At 41.1% G+C, this 18,670-nt stretch overlaps 1 protein-coding gene across 5 annotated transcripts in view; it reads left to right on the top strand.

Moving 5' to 3' along the window:
* The window catches only part of doc2b (double C2-like domains, beta), a 250,966-nt gene that overhangs the window by 175,495 nt on the left and 56,801 nt on the right, over nucleotides 1-18,670 (top strand). For all 5 annotated transcript variants that reach the window (XM_047379277.1, XM_047379279.1, XM_047379275.1 and 2 more), the window contains one exon: nucleotides 16,975-17,084. In XM_047379277.1, the coding sequence (XP_047235233.1) occupies nucleotides 16,975-17,084 (110 nt within the window). The remainder of the gene's footprint in view (nucleotides 1-16,974; nucleotides 17,085-18,670) is intronic.

An 18,670-nucleotide genomic window follows, 5' to 3' on the forward strand; every position in this document is an offset into this window, starting at 1 on the left:
CGCAAAAATATCTTCCCAAAATTATTACATAGATTTTGTTTAAATAATAATCTCAAGATAAAAATGAATGACAACAAAAGTAATATATATATAAATAAAAAGTGAGGGATGTTTGGTGGAATGAATTGTGCTTTCTTCCTTCCATGCTACATGTACATGTTCATATCAGTTTTCTATTAGAAATTAAACGTTTGTTTTGGCTTGTAGCAAAAATAAACCACATTAAATTGTAAATAATGTTTTAGAGATGCAGCTGAATTTTATGACGGATTTCTGATCCCTAGTTTTTGTAAACCAATTTTAGCTGATCCTGATTTTGTCTTTAAGAATTATAAGAAGATGACAAATAATGATGTGTTTCCATTCAAACATTTTTATAGTCTTTCTGCTGCGAGGAGTTATTAACTTTTTATATTTGGAGCAGAGGCAAAGTGGCACTGCCGTCAAAACAAAATGTGACAGATATCCCACTTTTAACAGGCTTTAGCATTTTATATTAGCAATTAGCATGGCTCGCATTATAAAAACCTCTGATGGTGTTTCCTAGAGCAGGGGTTCCCATTATAACATCCTAATATAATCCTAATATACCAAAAAATGGGTTGAATAAAGTAGGAAGTCAAATAAACACGGTTTATATCGACTGCACAGACAAGCATCATCAGCCAATAAACAGCTTTTAACTCTTTGTTTGTAGTTTTTAAAACATGTCTGTTTAGCTTGATTTCTGACCAGGATCTCAAGACCCCCACAGCTGTTGATTCAGGACTTACAGTGAGCCCGGAATCGACAAGTTAGTCATTAGCGAGTGTCTCCTTTTTGGAGACTTTCCAGGTACGGCCCGCTATGAGGAGAGCACCGAACAGATCCAGAACTTGCTGGAGGGAGAACTTATGGTAAATGGTAAATGGACTGAACTTATATAGCACCTTTCCAGTCATACAGACCACTCAAAGCACTTTACACTAGAGCCACATTAACCCAGACGCACTCACTAACACTCACACATTCACACACTGATACGCAGATCGGTAGGCAACTTGAGGTTAAGTGCCTTGCCCAGGGGCACATCGACATACAGCAGGAGGAAGTTGGAGCCGAACCCACAACCTTCTGATTGCAAGACGACTACTCTTCCCACTTATCCTTTTTGCTCTTGGAACAGAAGGGATACGTTTTTGAAAGCACCTTTTAAGATACAGAAAGACGGATTTAGATCGGTCACTGGGAGGAAGCATGTTGTTTAGGACATAGCAACTTAAAAAGTGACCTCAATCCATTTCTGACTTTAAGTCCAGGTTTGGTCTCTTGCTCCATGTAATGGAACAATATAAACATATTTACCTTGTTGCAGAAAAACTGTTAAAGTTCCTACTGCTGTCCACATGTCAGACCCCAGTTGTTCCCTTTGACCTATTAAAAAGTTGCTTAATTTCCACTCCAGCAAACATTGTTTCTTCTGCCAGAAAAAGCCTGAAACTGAATAAATTTGCTCATAAACACATCAAAAGGCGAGATGACTCAGTCGTTGTTTTATTACGGACAGTGATTTGTCTAACTTTTATTGCATCAGGCAGAAGTCTTTGACGATTGTGTTAATCCTGAGACAAAAGATCCTGAAAATGATTAAAATCCTCAAAGCAGCTTATTGAAGACCATAGATGCCTGATTATCTGTCTACCTGACTCACATCTCCTTTTCCTCTGAAGCTTTTCAAAGTCTCCTCCATTGATTCGAGCTTTGCAGTTGTTTGTATTTGCTCTGAAGCGTAGTGTTAATTCCTCTGTTACAAACGTAGAAAGTCAAATAACTGCAAAAAGGGTCATGAATAAATGTGCAAAGATTTAAGATTATTTTCCTTATTGATGAGTTTCTGTTACTGAAGGTTCTCAGCACAGGGCGTCCACACGAGTGGATTGGCAGTAATTATAATAAAACTTTATTGATAAACATACATTCTTATATACATTCCTATAGATAACAAAATATATCTAAAAGTTAAGAAGGTTTAACAATGAAAATCTCATGCTTTTCTCCTCCTTTCAGCAGAGACAAAAACAAACATTTCTTGTACTAGTTTGTCTGTAAGTAAGGAAAACTTTATTTGTAAAGCACCTTTTAAGATATGAAGTGTTTCACAATAGATCAATACAACAACTAGTCAAAACACAAACTGAATTACTTTTATGTAAATCTAAAACTCATTTATGAAGTGAAAGTTTTTGTAGAGAAGGGTAAAAACGTATCTTGGCTTCTCCACCTTCAGTTATTGGGTCTTTTTGTCTTCTATGCAGAGACTTTAAAGTTGCAATCTTCAGGTCCGAGGCTGAAATTAACGGGAATAAAAATAGCTACATGCTCGACAGAGCCAAAGGCAAACAGTTTTTATTTTTTGCCAGCTGATCAGTTTTTCAAGCGTGAGTAACAGCTGTGGCTCAAGATGGTTGTTTTTCTCACTTATTGGTCCCCATAATAAAGATATGTAAAAAGCCTCATAATGAATTCACCTTGAAGTAGCATCATTTTACACTGAAAACATAAAATAAGTCAGCGGGTGTGATGTTCTACAGTTATGGACATAAAGCTTGTTGAACTTTTCAGGAACGTTAACTGGGATGGTGTCCTCAGATGAGACTAGGACTGAGAGTTTAGGTGGTAAACAGTCCAAGTGGATTTGGTTAGAGCAAGGTAAACAGTCCAAGTGGATTTGGTTAGAGCAAAGCAATGTGGGACAAAGCATATTCTGCCCGCTGTTAGGTGTGGTGGAGGATCTGTGGGCCAGTTTGCTGGCCAATCAACCACAGTAACACCATGGTCATTGGACCAGCTTTTGGTACCTTTGGCAGTGTGGGCCGGTACCAAGTCCTGCTGGAAAATGAAACCAGCATCTCCATAAAGCTGGTCACCAGAATGAAGCATGAAGTGCTCTAAATGTCCTGGTGGATAGCTGCATTTACTGAAGACTTAAAAAACATTGGACCAGAACCAGCAGATGACATGGCTCGACCTTGATTTCCAAATGAAATGTGAACTGAGCAACAGTCTGGTTCTTTCTCTCCATAGCCCAGGTAAGATGCTTGTGAGAGGAGTGGCTTAACACAAGGTTGTAGTCCATGTCCTGGATGCATCTGTGTGTGGTGGCTCGTGGAGCTCTGACTCCGGACTCAATCCAGGCCTTCATACTCTCTCCTAAATCCTTGAATGGGCTTTGCTTCAAGGTCCTCTCAATGCTGCATTTATCCCTGGATCCTTGTGCACTGTTTCCCACCACACTTTTTCCTTCCTCTGAATTTTCAACTAATCTTTTTGAATACAGTACTCTGTGAACAACCAGATTTTGTAGCAATGACCTTTTGTGGCCTGCCTTCCTAGGGGAGGGTGTCAGTGACTGTCTGCTGGACAACTGTCAATCTGCAGTCTTCCCCATGACTGTCAGCCATATCATAGTCAGAACTTAATATTTCTATATTTAAAATCTTTTATTCTTTGGAATTATGTAATATTCTAATTTTCCTAGAAACTGAACTTTGGATGTCAGTGACTTTGGTAGATCTCCTGCCACCTGTAGGGGCTGTGTTGAGTGTGTTTGACCAGTAATGGTTGAATAAAAAATCCCCACATATCTGCAGAAGTGAATGATGTTATTCAGTAAGAAAGTTTTCAACTTATAAACTAGCACGACCATTTATTTAATTTTTAACCCTTGTGGTTTGTTCTCAGGTTGACAGGTTGCACTTTCTGTCAATGCACTACAGGTTTCAGTTGTAAACAAAGATCCAAGAACACCTTAAATAAGCTGGGGCTGTTAGCTCTCTGCAGCCGCTTGTCGTGTCTGTCACCCTTTATTGTTGCCTACAGGACTTTGTGTCACTGCAAGGTTTTCAGGCAGCGTTCAGTACAAAACAGTGTTTTTGTTGGCACATCTAATTTAAATATGCTCCATGTTTTCTGACACTGATGGGGCTTTGACATCTCACAGCTTATTTTCCAGAAGTGCAGAAATGTAATAATTAGCGAGCATGCAAAGACAGACTGGAATATCAGCAATTGCTTATTCAAAAAGCTTTTCAATGCATCTATAGCACACTTATTCCCCTACAAACAAGTCTGTCTGCTGCTGCTTTAAATCAAGCAGATTCTCTTATTTAATCTCTTGAGTTTAAGGAGGAAATCTGCCAACTGGAAATCTGCCAACTGTATATATCATCTGAATTTCTGAGCTACGAGAAAGCATATTTCTGTGTTTATTCATCACACATTTTAACAACCTAATTCTTCTAGAAAGAAATTGTGTTTTTCTTACAGAAATGCAGTTTTCATGACAAAAACGAACCATAAAATCTTCTTTTCTTTCTGTCTGACAAGAGGAAGTTCAGCAGAGACAGAAATGTTTTTTGCTTGGACACATTTGTCACAAACTGAATTACCTTTATTTAAATCTAAAATCTTATTTCAAAGTGAATGTTTTTATAAATCTATAGTGTTCCTGGTTTATACAGTTAGTTGAAAACCTCTTTCAGCTCAGTTATTCAGACGTGTGCCTCTGTTTCCCGACAGCTCTTTAGCTTTGCTAACTAGTCAGTCAGTCAGTCATTTTCTACCACTTATTCCATAGTGGGTCACGGGGGAGCTGGTGCCTATCTCCAGCAGTCTATGGGTGAGAGGCAGGGTACACCCTGGACAGGTCGCCAGTCCATCGCAGGGCAACACACAAACAACCATGCACACACTCATTCATACATACACCTAAGGGCAATTTAAAGAGACCAATTAACCTAACTGGCATGTCTTTGGACTGTGGGAGGAAGCCTGGTGAGAACCCACGCATGCACGGGGAGAACATGCAAACTCCATGCAGAAAGGCCCCCGGTCAGGAATTGAACCCAGGACCTTCTTGCTGCAAGGCAACAGTGCTACCAACTGCGCCACCGTGCAGCCCCTTTGCTAACTAAATTGCCGAAAATAAAAAAGAAATTATTTGAGCTAAAAGAAAGCAAAGTGTTTCTAATTTTAACATTCATTTGTACCCTTTCTTGATATGAGTTTTCCAGCAATGCTTCCCTTTTGCTTTATTCACTTTTATTGTCACCCTGGTAAAAAGTTTGTAATAAAAGCCTTGAAATAAGTTCATGTTATTGCAGCAGGTTAATGTCACACTAAAAAATGGCAATCCATCCATCCATCCATCCCTCTATTGTCTTCCTCTGGGCCTCCTCCCAGTGGGATGTGCCCGGAACACCTCACCAGGGAGGCGTCCAGGAGGCATCCTAACCAGATGACCGAGCCACCTCAACTGGCTACGTTCGAAGTGGAGAATCAACGGTTCTACTGAGTCCTTCCCGGATGACCGAGCTTCTCACCCTATCTCTAAGGGAGAGCCCAGACACCCTGCGGAGGAAACTCATTTCGGCCGCTTATATCCGTGATCTTGTTCTTTCGGTCATGATCCAAAGCTCATGACCATAGATGAGGGTAGGAACGTAGATCGACCGGTAAATTGAGAGCTTCGCTTTTTGACTCAGCTCTCTCTTCACCACAACAGATGATTGTAGATTTTAAGAGAAACAGGAATAAGTCAAAAACTATTTCTATCATGGGATAGAAGTGGAGGTGGTGGAGTAGTATAAATACCTCGGTGTTCACCTGGACAACAGACTAGAGTGGAGATGCAACTGTGAAGCCATCTACAAGAAGGGACAGAGCAGACTGTACTTCTTGAGAAAGCTTAGGTCCTTTGGTGTTTGCAGCAAGATGCTGCATATCTTCTATAAGTCTGTTGTGGAAAGTGTGATCTCTTCTGCCATCATCTGCTGGGGAAGCAGCATCAGAGCCAGGGACTTAAATAAGCTCAACAAGCTGATAAAAAAGGCTGGTTCTGTTCTGGGGACTCCTCTGGAACCTCTGGAGATCATTGTGGAAAGAAGGATTCTTCATAAATTGAAGAACATTATGGAGAACCCTGAGCATCCTCTTCATGAGACTGTCCTACAACAACAGAGTTTCTTCAGTCAGCGGCTTCTTCAGATCTGCTGTAAGACGGAGCGTTACAGGAGATCCTTCCTGCCCACAGCCATCAGCAACGGCTCTTTGAAGAAACCCTCATAATGAGCTACAACATTTAATTTCCCTTTGGGATTAATAAAGTATTTTTGAATTGAATTGACAGACTGGTACACTGCCCACATCACTGCTGATGCAGCACCGATCCGTCTATCGATCTCCCGCTCCATTTTTCCCTCATTCGTAAACAAGACACCAAGATACTTGAACTCCTTCACTTGAGGCAGGACCTCCCCCCTGACCCGGAGAAGGCACTCAACCCTTTTCCGGCTCAAGACCATGGCCTCAGACTTGGAGGCAATGATTCTCATCCCCGCCGCTTCACACTCGGCGGCGAACTGCTCCAGTGAGAGCTGTAGACCACGAGCTGATGAAGCCAATAGGACCACATCATCCACAAAAAGGAGAGACGCAATCCTAAGGCCACCAAAACGGATACCCTCAACACCTTGGCTATGCCTAGAAATTCTGTCCATAAATGTTATGAACAGAATCAGTGACAAAGGACAACCTTGACGGAGTCCAACCCTCACCGGAAACGAGTCCGATTTACTGCCGGCAATGTTGACAAGGCTCCGACACCGGTCATACAGGGACCTAACAGCCCATATCAAAGGGCCTGGTACCCCATACTTCCAGAGCACCCGCACAGGATTTACTGAGGGACACGGTCGAATGCCTTCTCCAAGTCCACAAAGCACATGTAGACTGGTTGGGCGAACTCCCATGCACCCTGCAGGACCTTGCTGAGGGTGTAGAGCTGGTCCAGTGTTCCATGGCCAGGACAAAAACCACATTGTTCTTCCTGAATCCGAGGTTCGACTATCCGATGGACCCTCCTCTCCAGAACCCCCGAATAGACCTTACCAGGAAGGCTTAAGAGTGTGACTCCCCTATAGTTGGAACACACTCCACGGTCCCCCTTTTTGAATAGGGGGACCACCGCCCCGGTCTGCCAATCCAGTGGAACTGCCCGGCAATCATGCAAGGAAAAGCCTTTTCTGTCCTACCATCACAATCATAAACACATGAAGTTTGCAAACTCTGTTGGGACATTAACTGTGTGGAAAAGCACACACTGCCCACTTTAAGGTTACAGTGGAGGATCTGTGATGCTGTGGGCCTGATTTTCCTCCAAAGGCCCATGGAACCTTGTTACAGTGGCTTGTAAAAGTATTCATACCCCTTAACTTTTCCACATATTGAATCATTACAACCTCAAACATAAATATATTTTATTGGAAATTTATGTGAAAGACCAACTCAAAGTGGTATACAGTTGTTAGGTGGAAGGCAAACCATATATGATTTAAAACATTTTTTACAAAAAAAACTGAAAAGTGTGGTGTGCAAATGTATTCAGCCCCCTTTACTCTGAGTACAACCAATTACCTTCAGAAGTTGTCTGATGATAGCTAATGACTAAATCGAGTCCTCCTGTGTGTAATCTAATCTCAGTACAAATATTAGGGAACAGTACAATACAAATAAAAAACTGAAAAGGGTATTGTGCAACAGTATTCAGCCCCCCTGAGTCAATACTTTGTGGAACCACCATTTGCTACATTTACAGCTGCAAGTCTTTTAGGGTATGTCTCTATCAGCTTTGCCCATTCTTTTTTGCAAAACAGCTCAAGATCAGTCAGATTAGATGGAGAGCGTTTGTGAACAGCAGTTTTCAGATCTTGCCACAGATTCTCGATTGGGTTTAGGTCTGGACTTTGACTGGGCCATTCTAACACATGAATATGTTTTTTTTAACCATTCCATTGTAGCCCTGGCTTTATGTTTAGGGTCGTTGTCCTGCTAGACGGTGAACCTCCGCCCCAGTCTCAAGTCTTTTGCAGACTCCAACAGGTTTTCTTCCAAGATTGACCTGTATTTGGCTCCATCCATCTTCCCATTAACTCTGACCACCTTCCCTGTCCCTGCTGAAGAGACGCACCCCCAAAGCATGATGCTGCCACCACCATATTTGACAGTAGGTATGGTTTGTTCAGAGTGATGTGCTGTTAGTTCTCCGCTACACATAGCGTTTTGGATTTTGGCCAAAAGTTCAATTTTGGTCTCGTCTGACCAAAGCACCTTTTTCCACATGTTTGCTGTGTCTCCAACATGGCTCCTGGCAAACTGCAAATGGGACTTCTTATGGTTCTCTTTTAACAATGGTTTTCGTCTCGCCACTCTTCCATAAAGACCACATTTGTGCAGTGCATGACTACTACTTGTCCTGTGGACAGATTCCCCCACCTGAGCTGTGGATCTCTGCAGTTCATCCAAAGTCACCATGGTAATATGTTTGACTCTGTGTGAATTAGAGGCAATTCACTGTAAAAGAGACTTCAATGAATCTTAAAATTGGTTAAACTTGCTGCTTGTCTAATTATTGAAAAAAGAACAACCAAAATAAATCGTTGAAAGTGAAAAATAAAATATACAGGGTTTGGACAATGAAACTGAAACACCTGTCATTTTAGTGTGGGAGGTTTCATGGCTAAATTGGACCAGCCTGGTAGCCAGTCTTCATTGATTGCACATTGCACCAGTAAGAGCAGAGTGTGAAGGTTCAATTAGCAGCGTAAGAGCACAGTTTTGCTCAAAATATTGAAATGCACACAACATTATGGGTGACATACCAGAGTTCAAAAGAGGACAAATTGTTGGTGCATGTCTTGCTGGCGCATCTTTGACCAAGACAGCAAGTCTTTGTGATGTATCAAGAGCCACGGTATCCAGGGTAATGTCAGCATACCACCAAGAAGGACAAACCACATCCAACAGGATTAACTGTGGACGCAAGAGGAGGCTGTCTGAAAGGGATGTTCAGGTGCTAACCCGGATTGTATCCATAAAACATAAAACCACGGCTGCCCAAATCACGGCAGAATTAAATGTGCACCTCAACTCTCCTGTTTCCACCAGAACTGTCCGTCGGGAGCTCCACAGGGTCAATATACACGGCCGGGCTGCTATAGCCAAATCTTTGGTCACTCATGTCAATGCCAAACGTCGGTTTCAATGGTGCAAGGAGCGCAAATCTTGGGCTGTGGACAAAGTGAAACATGTATTGTTCTCTGATGAGTCCACCTTTACTGTTATCCCCACATCCAGGAGAGTTACGGTGTGGAGAAGCCCCAAAGAAGCGTACCACCCAGACTGTTGCATGCCCGGAGTGAAGCATGGGGGTGGATCAGTGATGGTTTGGGCTGCCATATCATGGCATTCCCTTGGCCCAATACTTGTCCTAGATGGGCGCATCACTGCCAAGGACTACTGAACCATTCTTGAGGACCATGTGCATCCAATGGTTCAAACATTGTATCCTGAAGGCGGTGCCGTGTATCAGGATGACAATGCACCAATACACACAGCAAGACTGGTGAAAGATTGGTTTGATGAACATGAAAGTGAAGTTGAACATCTCCCATGGCCTGCACAGTCACCAGATCTAAATATTATTGAGCCACTTTGGGGTGTTTTGGAGGAGCGAGTCAGGAAACGTTTTCCTCCACCAGTATCACGTAGTGACCTGGCCACTATCCTGCAAGAAGAATGGCTTAAAATCCCTCTGACCACTGTGCAGGACTTGTATATGTCATTCCCAAGACGAATTGATGCTGTATTGGCCGCAAAAGGAGGCCCTACACCATACTAATAAATTATTGTGGTCAAAAACCAGGTGTTTCTGTTGCATTGTCCAACCCTGTACATTAATGCCATTTTGCAGCTATATGTCTGGTTTTACATACGCCTAGCCCTTTTATACGGTTGCACAGAGTGATTCCCACAATCTTCCTGTATATTTACCTCCTGTCGGCTTCTTCTGACTGAGACTCAGGTCCTGGAAGGTCGGTGGCGTTTTATGTCTTGGAGCAATTTCATGTCCTTTTAGACTCATAACAGCTGTTACCATTCAAACCAGAAATGCACAGTAAGAATTGAGTTAAAGGTTAACTTTAAACAAACAGTAATTATCCTCCATGAGCCACCACCACTCTGCCAAAACTGACTTAATAATATATCTACATTCAGGAAGAACTGCTTCCGTAATATGAAAAAATGTTAGGATGCTTTAAAACCAGGCCGTTTCCTGCCTTGCTCTTACAGATGCACTAATAGTTTCTGCCATTTGCTGAAATGCTGAAGGTCAAGATGTACACTTTTAGTCTGGCTTTCTGCTGCTGCTCTCCTTTTCTCTCCCTGCTGATAAAGAGGTGCATCTTCTGTGAGACGGTGTCATGGCAACAGTGTCAGTACCCACAGCTTGGAAATTAACTTTCCAAGCTCATATTAATGCTCCTTTTACAGTTTCTGACATCAAAGCAGTTATTTTAGGGGCTTGATAATTTGACGGACAGGTGTTTTTATTTTTTCTCTCATTTGTTTTAATTTATACTGGGTTGTTTCCATGTATTTTTCTCTGTTCCGTTGGGTGTCACACCTAATGCCAACCAAGCTCCTTTCAGCTTAACTCGAATAAATTTGAGTTGTCATGGATTCTTGGACCAATAAGTGAAATAAAGCTCTCCGTGACGGCCTGTTGCCTATTGGATTTGTCTCCTGTCTCAGTATGAAGCCTCACAGAGGCCTTAGCATATTCTGCTGGCAAAACAAGATGCTGTCACCTTCTGAGTCTCTCTCTGTCAACTTGTTCTCAAAATAGTCATTAGGCTCAGTCGAGGGGCCTCATTAATGACCTGCTAAAGAGGTCATAAGTTCTGTTTGCATCCTAATGAGAAGTGAAGTTTCACGCCCTGCTGCAAAGCCAGATCACAGCTTTATCATGTTTGAAACTACAATCAAACACAATGAAATGCCTGTAATTATTCCAGATTAAACTGCACGGACAGGAAGCAAGTATGGTGCAATGGGGATGCCTCGTTAACTTTGTTAAGGCTTTGTTAAAATTTAAACCAAGTCATACCAAGTCATATTAAGGTGTTTGAAGAAATTTCAAATTGTAGCGACTTTAAATAATTTGTCACTTTAAAACTTCTTAAGAAGCCTCTTCAGATGTTCATATTGGCATTTCTTTTTTTAGATGACATTTGCATTTAGTAATAGATGCATAACCCTCCATCAAGGAATAAAACTGCTGTCCTGTGGTCAACTGGTTCAGTTGCATTCAGCAAATAAAATAATTTAATAAAAGAAGATGAATAATAAAATGGATAATTTCATAAAAAAATCTAAACCAAAAGATGAAGTAAGATAAAAAGATGAGTTTTAGTTGTACAGAGCCTTGGAAAAGTTTTTATACCCCTTTATGTCACGTGAAGACCACAGAGTTTAGTTTAGTAAATTTTACTTTTATCTGAGAGACCAACATCGGGTTGAAGGAAACTGATACGGTTTTCACATTTTGTTACAAATAATAGTCTGAAGTACGGTGTGCATTTGTATTCAGCCTCCTTTACTCTGATACCCCTACTTAAAATCCAGTCTCACCAACTGCCACCTGTATGGGATTTAATACCAGTGTAAACCTAGTTGTTCTGCTTTTGGCCTAAGAAATCCTTTAGAGAACAAACAGCTTCATGAAGACTAAGGAACACAGCAGACAGGTCAGAGACGAAGCTGTGGAGTAGTTTAAAGCAGGGTTGGGTTATGAAACAACATCCAAAGCTTTGAACATGTCTCAGAGCTCTGTTTAATCCATCATTTGAACATGTAGAAAGGAAGGACCAACTGCAGACCTACCAAGACATGAACATCTGCCTAAACTGGCAGGCTGGGCAAGGAGAGCATCAATCAGAGAAACAGCCAAGAGGTCTTTGGTTACTCTGGAGAAGCTGCAAAGTTACACAGCTCAGGGGAGAGAGTCTGCTGACAGGAAAACTGTTCAATCTGGCCTTTATGAAAGAGTTACTAGAAGAAAGCCATTGTTTTAAGAAAACCAGTAAGAAGTCCCTTTGCTACAAACCATGTAGGGACCACAGCAGACGTGAAGGAAGGTGCTCTGCAATCCAGTGAGGCCAAAATTAAACTTTTTGGCCTCAAAACTATGTGGAACTAACAATACACAACACCCTGAACACACTACTTCCACCCTGAAACACAGTGATGGAAGCATGATGCTGTGGGGATGCTTTTCTTCAGGAAGGACAGAGAAGCTGGTTGGAGTTGGTGGGAAGATGGATGGGGCTAAAACCAGGACAATCCTAGAAGAAAACCTGTTAGAAACTGTAGAAGACCTGATGTTAAAGATAGAGCTACAATGGAATTGTTTAGATCAAAAGCATATTCATGTGTTAGAATGGCATAGTCAAAGTCTGAACCTAAATCCAACTCGGAATCTGTGGCAAGACATAAAAAATTATGCACTCTTCACTCGTCATCTAATCTGACTGGGATTGAGCTAATTTTCAAAGAAGAATGGGTTAAATATTTAGTCTGCAAAGCTGGTAGAGACAGACCCCAAAAGAGTTGTAGCTGTATCAGAAGTAACGGGTGGTCCTACAAAGCATGACATATGGGGTCAGAATACAAATGCAAAGTACATTTATTTAGATTTTTTATTTGTAAAAACAAAAGTTCAAAAACCATGTATAATGTTCTTCCCACTTCACAAATATGCTATACTTTATACTAAACTGACATAAAATATCAAGGAATACACTGAACTGAACTTACCAGGGCCTGCAATGAATTTGCTAACTTCTTCACTGAAAAAACCCAAAAGATCAGAGAGGCGGTCAGCACATCCACATCACATTAATGACCAACCGCTTCGATGTCTTCCAGTCAGGCTTCCTGCTCACCACAGTACAGAGACTGCTCTTGTAAAGGTGTTCAATGACATCCGTATAAATGCAGACTGTGGAAGAACCACGGTGCTGGTATTATTGGACCTTAGTGCTGCATTTGACACTGTTGATCACTCCATTCTATTAGAGCACCTGGAAAACTGGGTCTGCTTTTCTGGAGCAGCTCTCGATTGGTCTAAATCCTACTTGAAGGACAGGGACATTTTTGTGTCAGTAGGTAACTTTACATCAGAGAGCACAAAAATCACGTGGCGTTCCCCAAGAGTCCATCTTAGGGCCCCTTCTATTCAATATCTACATGCTCCTCCTAACTCAGATTTTAATAAACAACAATGTAAGTTATCATAACTATGCAGACGACGCACAGCTATACGTTACGATGTCACCAGGTGACCATGAACCCATTCAAGCGCTGGGTAAATGCTTAGAAGAAATCAATGCCTGGATGTGCCAGAATTTTCTTCAGCTGAATCAAAACAAAACTGAAGTAATAATCTTTGGACCAAAAGAAGAGCATTTAAAAGTTAGCACACAGCTTCAGTTAATACAACTAGAGACCACCAGTCAGGCTCGAAACCTGGGTGTAGTGATGGACTCAGACCTGAACCTTCAGAGACACATAAAGGTAGTAACTAGGTAGGCCTTCTATCACCTAAAGAACATCTCCAGGATTAAAGGACTAATGTCTCAGCAGGACCTTGAAAAACTAATTCATGCGTTCATCTTTAGTAGAATTGATTACTGCAACGGTGTCTTCACAAGTCTGCCTAAAATGTCGATCAGACAGCTGCAGTTGATCCAGAACACTGCTGCCCGCGTCCTCACTAGAACTAAGAAAGTGGAGTACATCACCCCGGTTCTAAAGTCCCTACACTGGCTCCCTGTAGCTCAGAGAATAGACTTTAAAATACTTCTGTTAGTCTATAAATCACTGAATGGCTTAGCACCAAAATACATTACAGACTTGTTGTCAGTGTATCTACCACCCAGACCTCTCAGGTCTTCTGGCTCAAATCTACTCTGCAGAACCAGAACCAGAGTGGCCTTTGAATGTGTCATCTAAACATTATTAGTTAAGTTTTCAGTCCAACTTTCCTTTCATTTTCTTATCAATCATTTTATCATAATTTTTTATTTAACTTATTTTTTTACTATCATCTTTTGAATTAGTAATTCTTTATTCTCTTAATTATCCAACTACCTTTATGCCACTGCAATGTACTTTTTCTATTATGTGTCTTTTTCTTTTTTCATGTACAGCACTTTGAATTGTCTTGCTACTGAAATGTGCAATATTAATAAACGTGCCTTGCCGTGCATTACTGAAGTTTGTCCTTGTCACAAAATGTGGAGATAAAGTGGCACGAATACTTTTGCAAGGCCCTGTATAGAGCAGTTTCCTGACATGTGGAGCACACTCTATAAAACATTGAACAGTGTGGCACCGTGTTTATTTGTGCTTATGGGTTGGGTTCTCTGCACGGTCTGAAGGACAACAGTGATTCCAACAAATGAGAATTTATTAACAACTCCCATGAAAACATAAATTAGATCAAGCGCAAGATTTATTGGATTCAAATTAAGTTGCTTTCAAGAGCCATTATGGTGTTTAAATGTGGAGGATTGTGTATTTCTGTTGATTCTCAGTCATCCAGGAGATCTTTTTTTAAAGTGCACCTGCACATCAGACCTCCCACACATCTCTCTTTAGCCTCATCACCGCAGTGGCTATCTCAGATATAAGTGGCTTTTGAAATTAAAGCTAGTTAGAGCAGAGATCCAAGTCAAAAGGGAAAGTGATGTAGTAATTGGATAGAGAGCAGAACCTTTTTAGCCTCTGCTGCTGAAGTGATTAGGACACCAGTTGCTCATTTGTAGCACCAACCTTCACCTGTTAGCTGCGGTGGAGGTCCATTGCTGTCCAAGAAAAGCTCAGTTTTTGCTGAAGATATGAATTTATTTTTCCACTACTCCCTTGTTTTCTTGCCACATTAAGAATGTTTTAAGGCTCTGAACCATGCACAGCTTTTAATAAACACTGCATGTTACATTTTCCCTGTTTGAATTCAGAACATATCAAATTGCAATCATCATTTTAGTATCAGTGTGTGCATTATAATAATTACAAATGACTGTTTAGATGCAATGTTTGGTAAGTTAATATATTTCAAGCATCATGCTTATTGATAATATATTTGGCCAGCTGGATGGACTCTGACTGCCCTTAATGCTCACACCTGATGTATGTTTTTATTGACTGAAGTGCTAAGATTGGTTGTGGCTTGTTCAGTGGTAAAGAAAGAAGAAAGTCAGGAAAATGTAAGTTAATCATAATCAAAATCTTTGTAATTTTCAGCCATAATTTTGCAATTATATATTTTTCTTATATCGTCAAACCCTACTTCAGTCTAATCTGTTGATAGTCCAGCATATAAATCACTTTATGCCACCTTGACCACCATTAATCAGAAGCATTGCTGCTGTCCTCGCAACAATTTAACTCCCAACAGGAGCATTTAAAATGAATAAATGTGTTTCTGGTGGTCGGCAGTTACACGAATATACTGATTAATTAATGATCAAAAACGGACAGTTTTGATATCAATTACTGAGTTTGGTCAGAAATAATTCCCCCTGCAAATACATATTCGTATGTGTTTCACTGTTATGGGGCCATGGGGACAGCCCCTTAACCTGCAACATTTCACAAGGTTGGAGGGTAGAGAGAGATGGATCTTTGACTATGAGAAAAAGGCTCGCAGTATCACACATCTTCCACTTTATTTAACAGTGGGCATGAGGGTTTTATCCCACATATTTATCCTTTGTCTGTCATACCTGCTTGTGTTTTGAGTTCTTGAGTTTGTGTTTTGTTATTTTACCTGGTCTAGTCCTTTGTTTTCTGTCTCCCTACACCCCAAGCCCACACTAGTTCTGTGTTTTCCCCTGATTGTCTGGTGAAGTGTGTCATTGGTTCCCCCTGCTGTCCAGTTTTGTATTTAAGCCCATTTGTTTCCTTTTGCCCCCACTGGTTCCTTATGTGTTGTTTGTGTTTGTTTGCTCGCCTGGTACCCTGTCCGTGTCCAGCTATGAGCAATACAGTGTCGTCTTACCTGCAAACTTCAAGCTTCAGGAGTTCTTCCCTGCACATGGGTCCAACAGAAACCCACATTATGACAGAAAGAACCAGCCAACGGGACCAAGTGGAAGGAATGGTGAGGGAATTCAAGAGGGGTGAGGTGCTGGCCAAATAATTTTTTCAGCTGCTGACCTCTCCCAGCTCACCATGGAGAAGGCTGGAAATAGCTGGCAGCCTCCAGGACTGGCTCGAGCCGCCCTCACACTCTGTTCCGTTCCGGAGGAGTTTGTGGAGGACCTGTCTCCACTTCCTGTTCCTGTCCCCGAGGGGTGCAAGGACGCACCCTCTCCGCCTTCTGTGTCCCGGCGGCTCAGCCGCAGATCACCACGGCCTCGCCAAAGGTCCCAGCAGTCTTCGCAACGCGCCTCTGAGCTCCACTGTGGGTTCTCCTAGTCCCGCCGCTGGCCATCAGATCATTGGCTCCTACGTCACGGGGCTCTTATTGTCATGATTTGTGGGTGTTTTTGGGTTTTTGTTGGTCTTATTCACAGTTCAAGTTTTGAATCATGTTTCTGTTTATTTTTCTGGTCATGCGTTAGTTAGTTTTTGTTTGTTTGTATTCAAGAGTCTCTGTTTTTGCTCCAGCCACGTTTTGTTCTGTCTGTTAATTAACTTTATCCGGTTCACCTGCACCTAGTTAATCTGTCTTCTTGTTTCACCTGGTCACACTCCATATATACACACCTGTCCTGTTTATTCCTCGCGGAAATAAACAAGACAGTTGGCTTGCCGTTTGCATTTAGCCTGTATTTTCGGCTGACGGTTAAGGAACTTAATTGTCCCATTAGTTTTGAACAAGGGTATTACTTTTGCAAGGCCCTGTATGTATGCAGCACTGAGAAATTAGCTTTGCATACATGTTACAAGGTGTCATGCAAGGAGGCTTTGGCGTATTTTCCTGGAAGTTAAACAAATTCTGGTCATATTTCAATGACTCTCGGGATGAGCTGTCAGAGGAACCAGTATTCAATCATGAACATTAAGTAGAGGATGTGATTTGTGTTTCAGGCCAATAAACTCAGAACCAAGACCCTGCACAACACACTCAACCCCGTCTGGAACGAGACCCTGACCTACTACGGCATCACCGATGAGGATATGGTCCGCAAAACTCTCAGGTAAGATCACTGTGCCACTATAATACAGACTGATAATAATAAGAAAGAAAAACAAGCATGTCTACATTGAGAAAACTAGGCAATAAGACACTAGTAATTAATACAAACTTGACTTAAAGGAAGCATTAAGAAAGGAACTAAGTATATAGATGCCTGGAAAAAAGAGAACAAATCGAATTAATGGAAATAATGAAGGTCGAGAGGAAAAGAGAAGACAACCAAGCGTGAGAAACTATCAGACATTGTGGTAAGGAAGGAGGAAAACTAAAGTAAATCAGAAATTCAATTAGTAAAGAAGACAGTGGGATGAAGAAAAAAGAGACTGAAAGGAAAGAATCAGATTAAACCCAGAAAGAAGGAAGTGAGGTAAAGTGAGCCAATTAAAGATAATCACAGGAACTGGGGAGAGATGGAAAAGGAATGGCAGATAATAAAAAAGAGTAAATGCAAAACGTTTTGGAAGAAATGAGGGCAGAACAAAGGTCATAAAAAGTTTAAAAAACAAGTTAAAGGAAACAAATGGAGGAAGGAAAGCCTAATGAAATGTTTCTTTTGTTTTTATAATGCTCTGCTCTTTCTTTTGTAGACTTAGTTTATCTGATAAACAATTTTTACCAGTCTCTAAAGTTGGGTTGAAACAATTAATCCGATTAATCAATTATTGATTATATTAACTAATTTAGTAATCGAATAATCGTTACCTGGAGAATACAGACTCTAAAACATGCCATTTGCTGAAAGAACAACCCACTCAGAGCAGTAATTAGGCAAAACATTTGACAAAAAATAAAAACAATGTTGCATTTAGAATGAAAAACCTTCTTTGTCTGTAAATATGCTCTATCCAGAACTCCTCAAGCAGCATTATTTTAGCTTCACCTGGTACCTATCTTGTAAATCTCCTATTAAGCACCTTTTGCTATCTGATTATTAATCCAGTAATCGAAAAAATTGTCGACAGATTAAATGATTGGCAAAATAATCATTAGTTGCAGCTCTACTCAAAGCACAAATATCCATTCTACAGCGTTAACTCGACAACTGCTTGTTAGGTCCATAAATGCACAACGTTCCTGTTTATCCAGTTTGTTTCTGTATGTGTGAAAGCTCCCAATCAGAACAGGCTGAATATTTTTGCTCTCACGCTCAGGTGGGGGGCCTAGATGTCTTTTATTGCCTTTCTGTTCTGTAAGAACACGTAAGGGAAGACTTGAAGCCAAAAAACTTTTAAGTCCCCGTGAAAAAACACATTTATGTAATTCAAGTGCTACTTCACCTCCATTGGCTCCCATCTTTGTACCAAAGTGTTAAAAGTGTGCAATCAAGTGGTGGGGGTAGGTTACGCAACCATATGCACGGATCAGTTTTAGGTGGATTGATTAGAGAGGAAGATGTCAGTAGTTTGTCTTTTTTTTTGGTACCGTTCTTCACGGCCTGGCTAACAATCAGAGCACCAGCTCTAAATCTGTTGAACCTTTCACTAAATTAGTCAATAGGTAAAACGTATTTAATGTTAAAGACGCAGAATGCCTTTTTTTTCTAACTAAGGAAGTAGGTGTCCGGTTGAGTATTTCGTGTGAGACAAC

Source organism: Girardinichthys multiradiatus, chromosome 11, assembly GCF_021462225.1.
Source record: "Girardinichthys multiradiatus isolate DD_20200921_A chromosome 11, DD_fGirMul_XY1, whole genome shotgun sequence".
Taxonomy (NCBI): Eukaryota; Metazoa; Chordata; class Actinopteri; order Cyprinodontiformes; family Goodeidae; genus Girardinichthys; species Girardinichthys multiradiatus.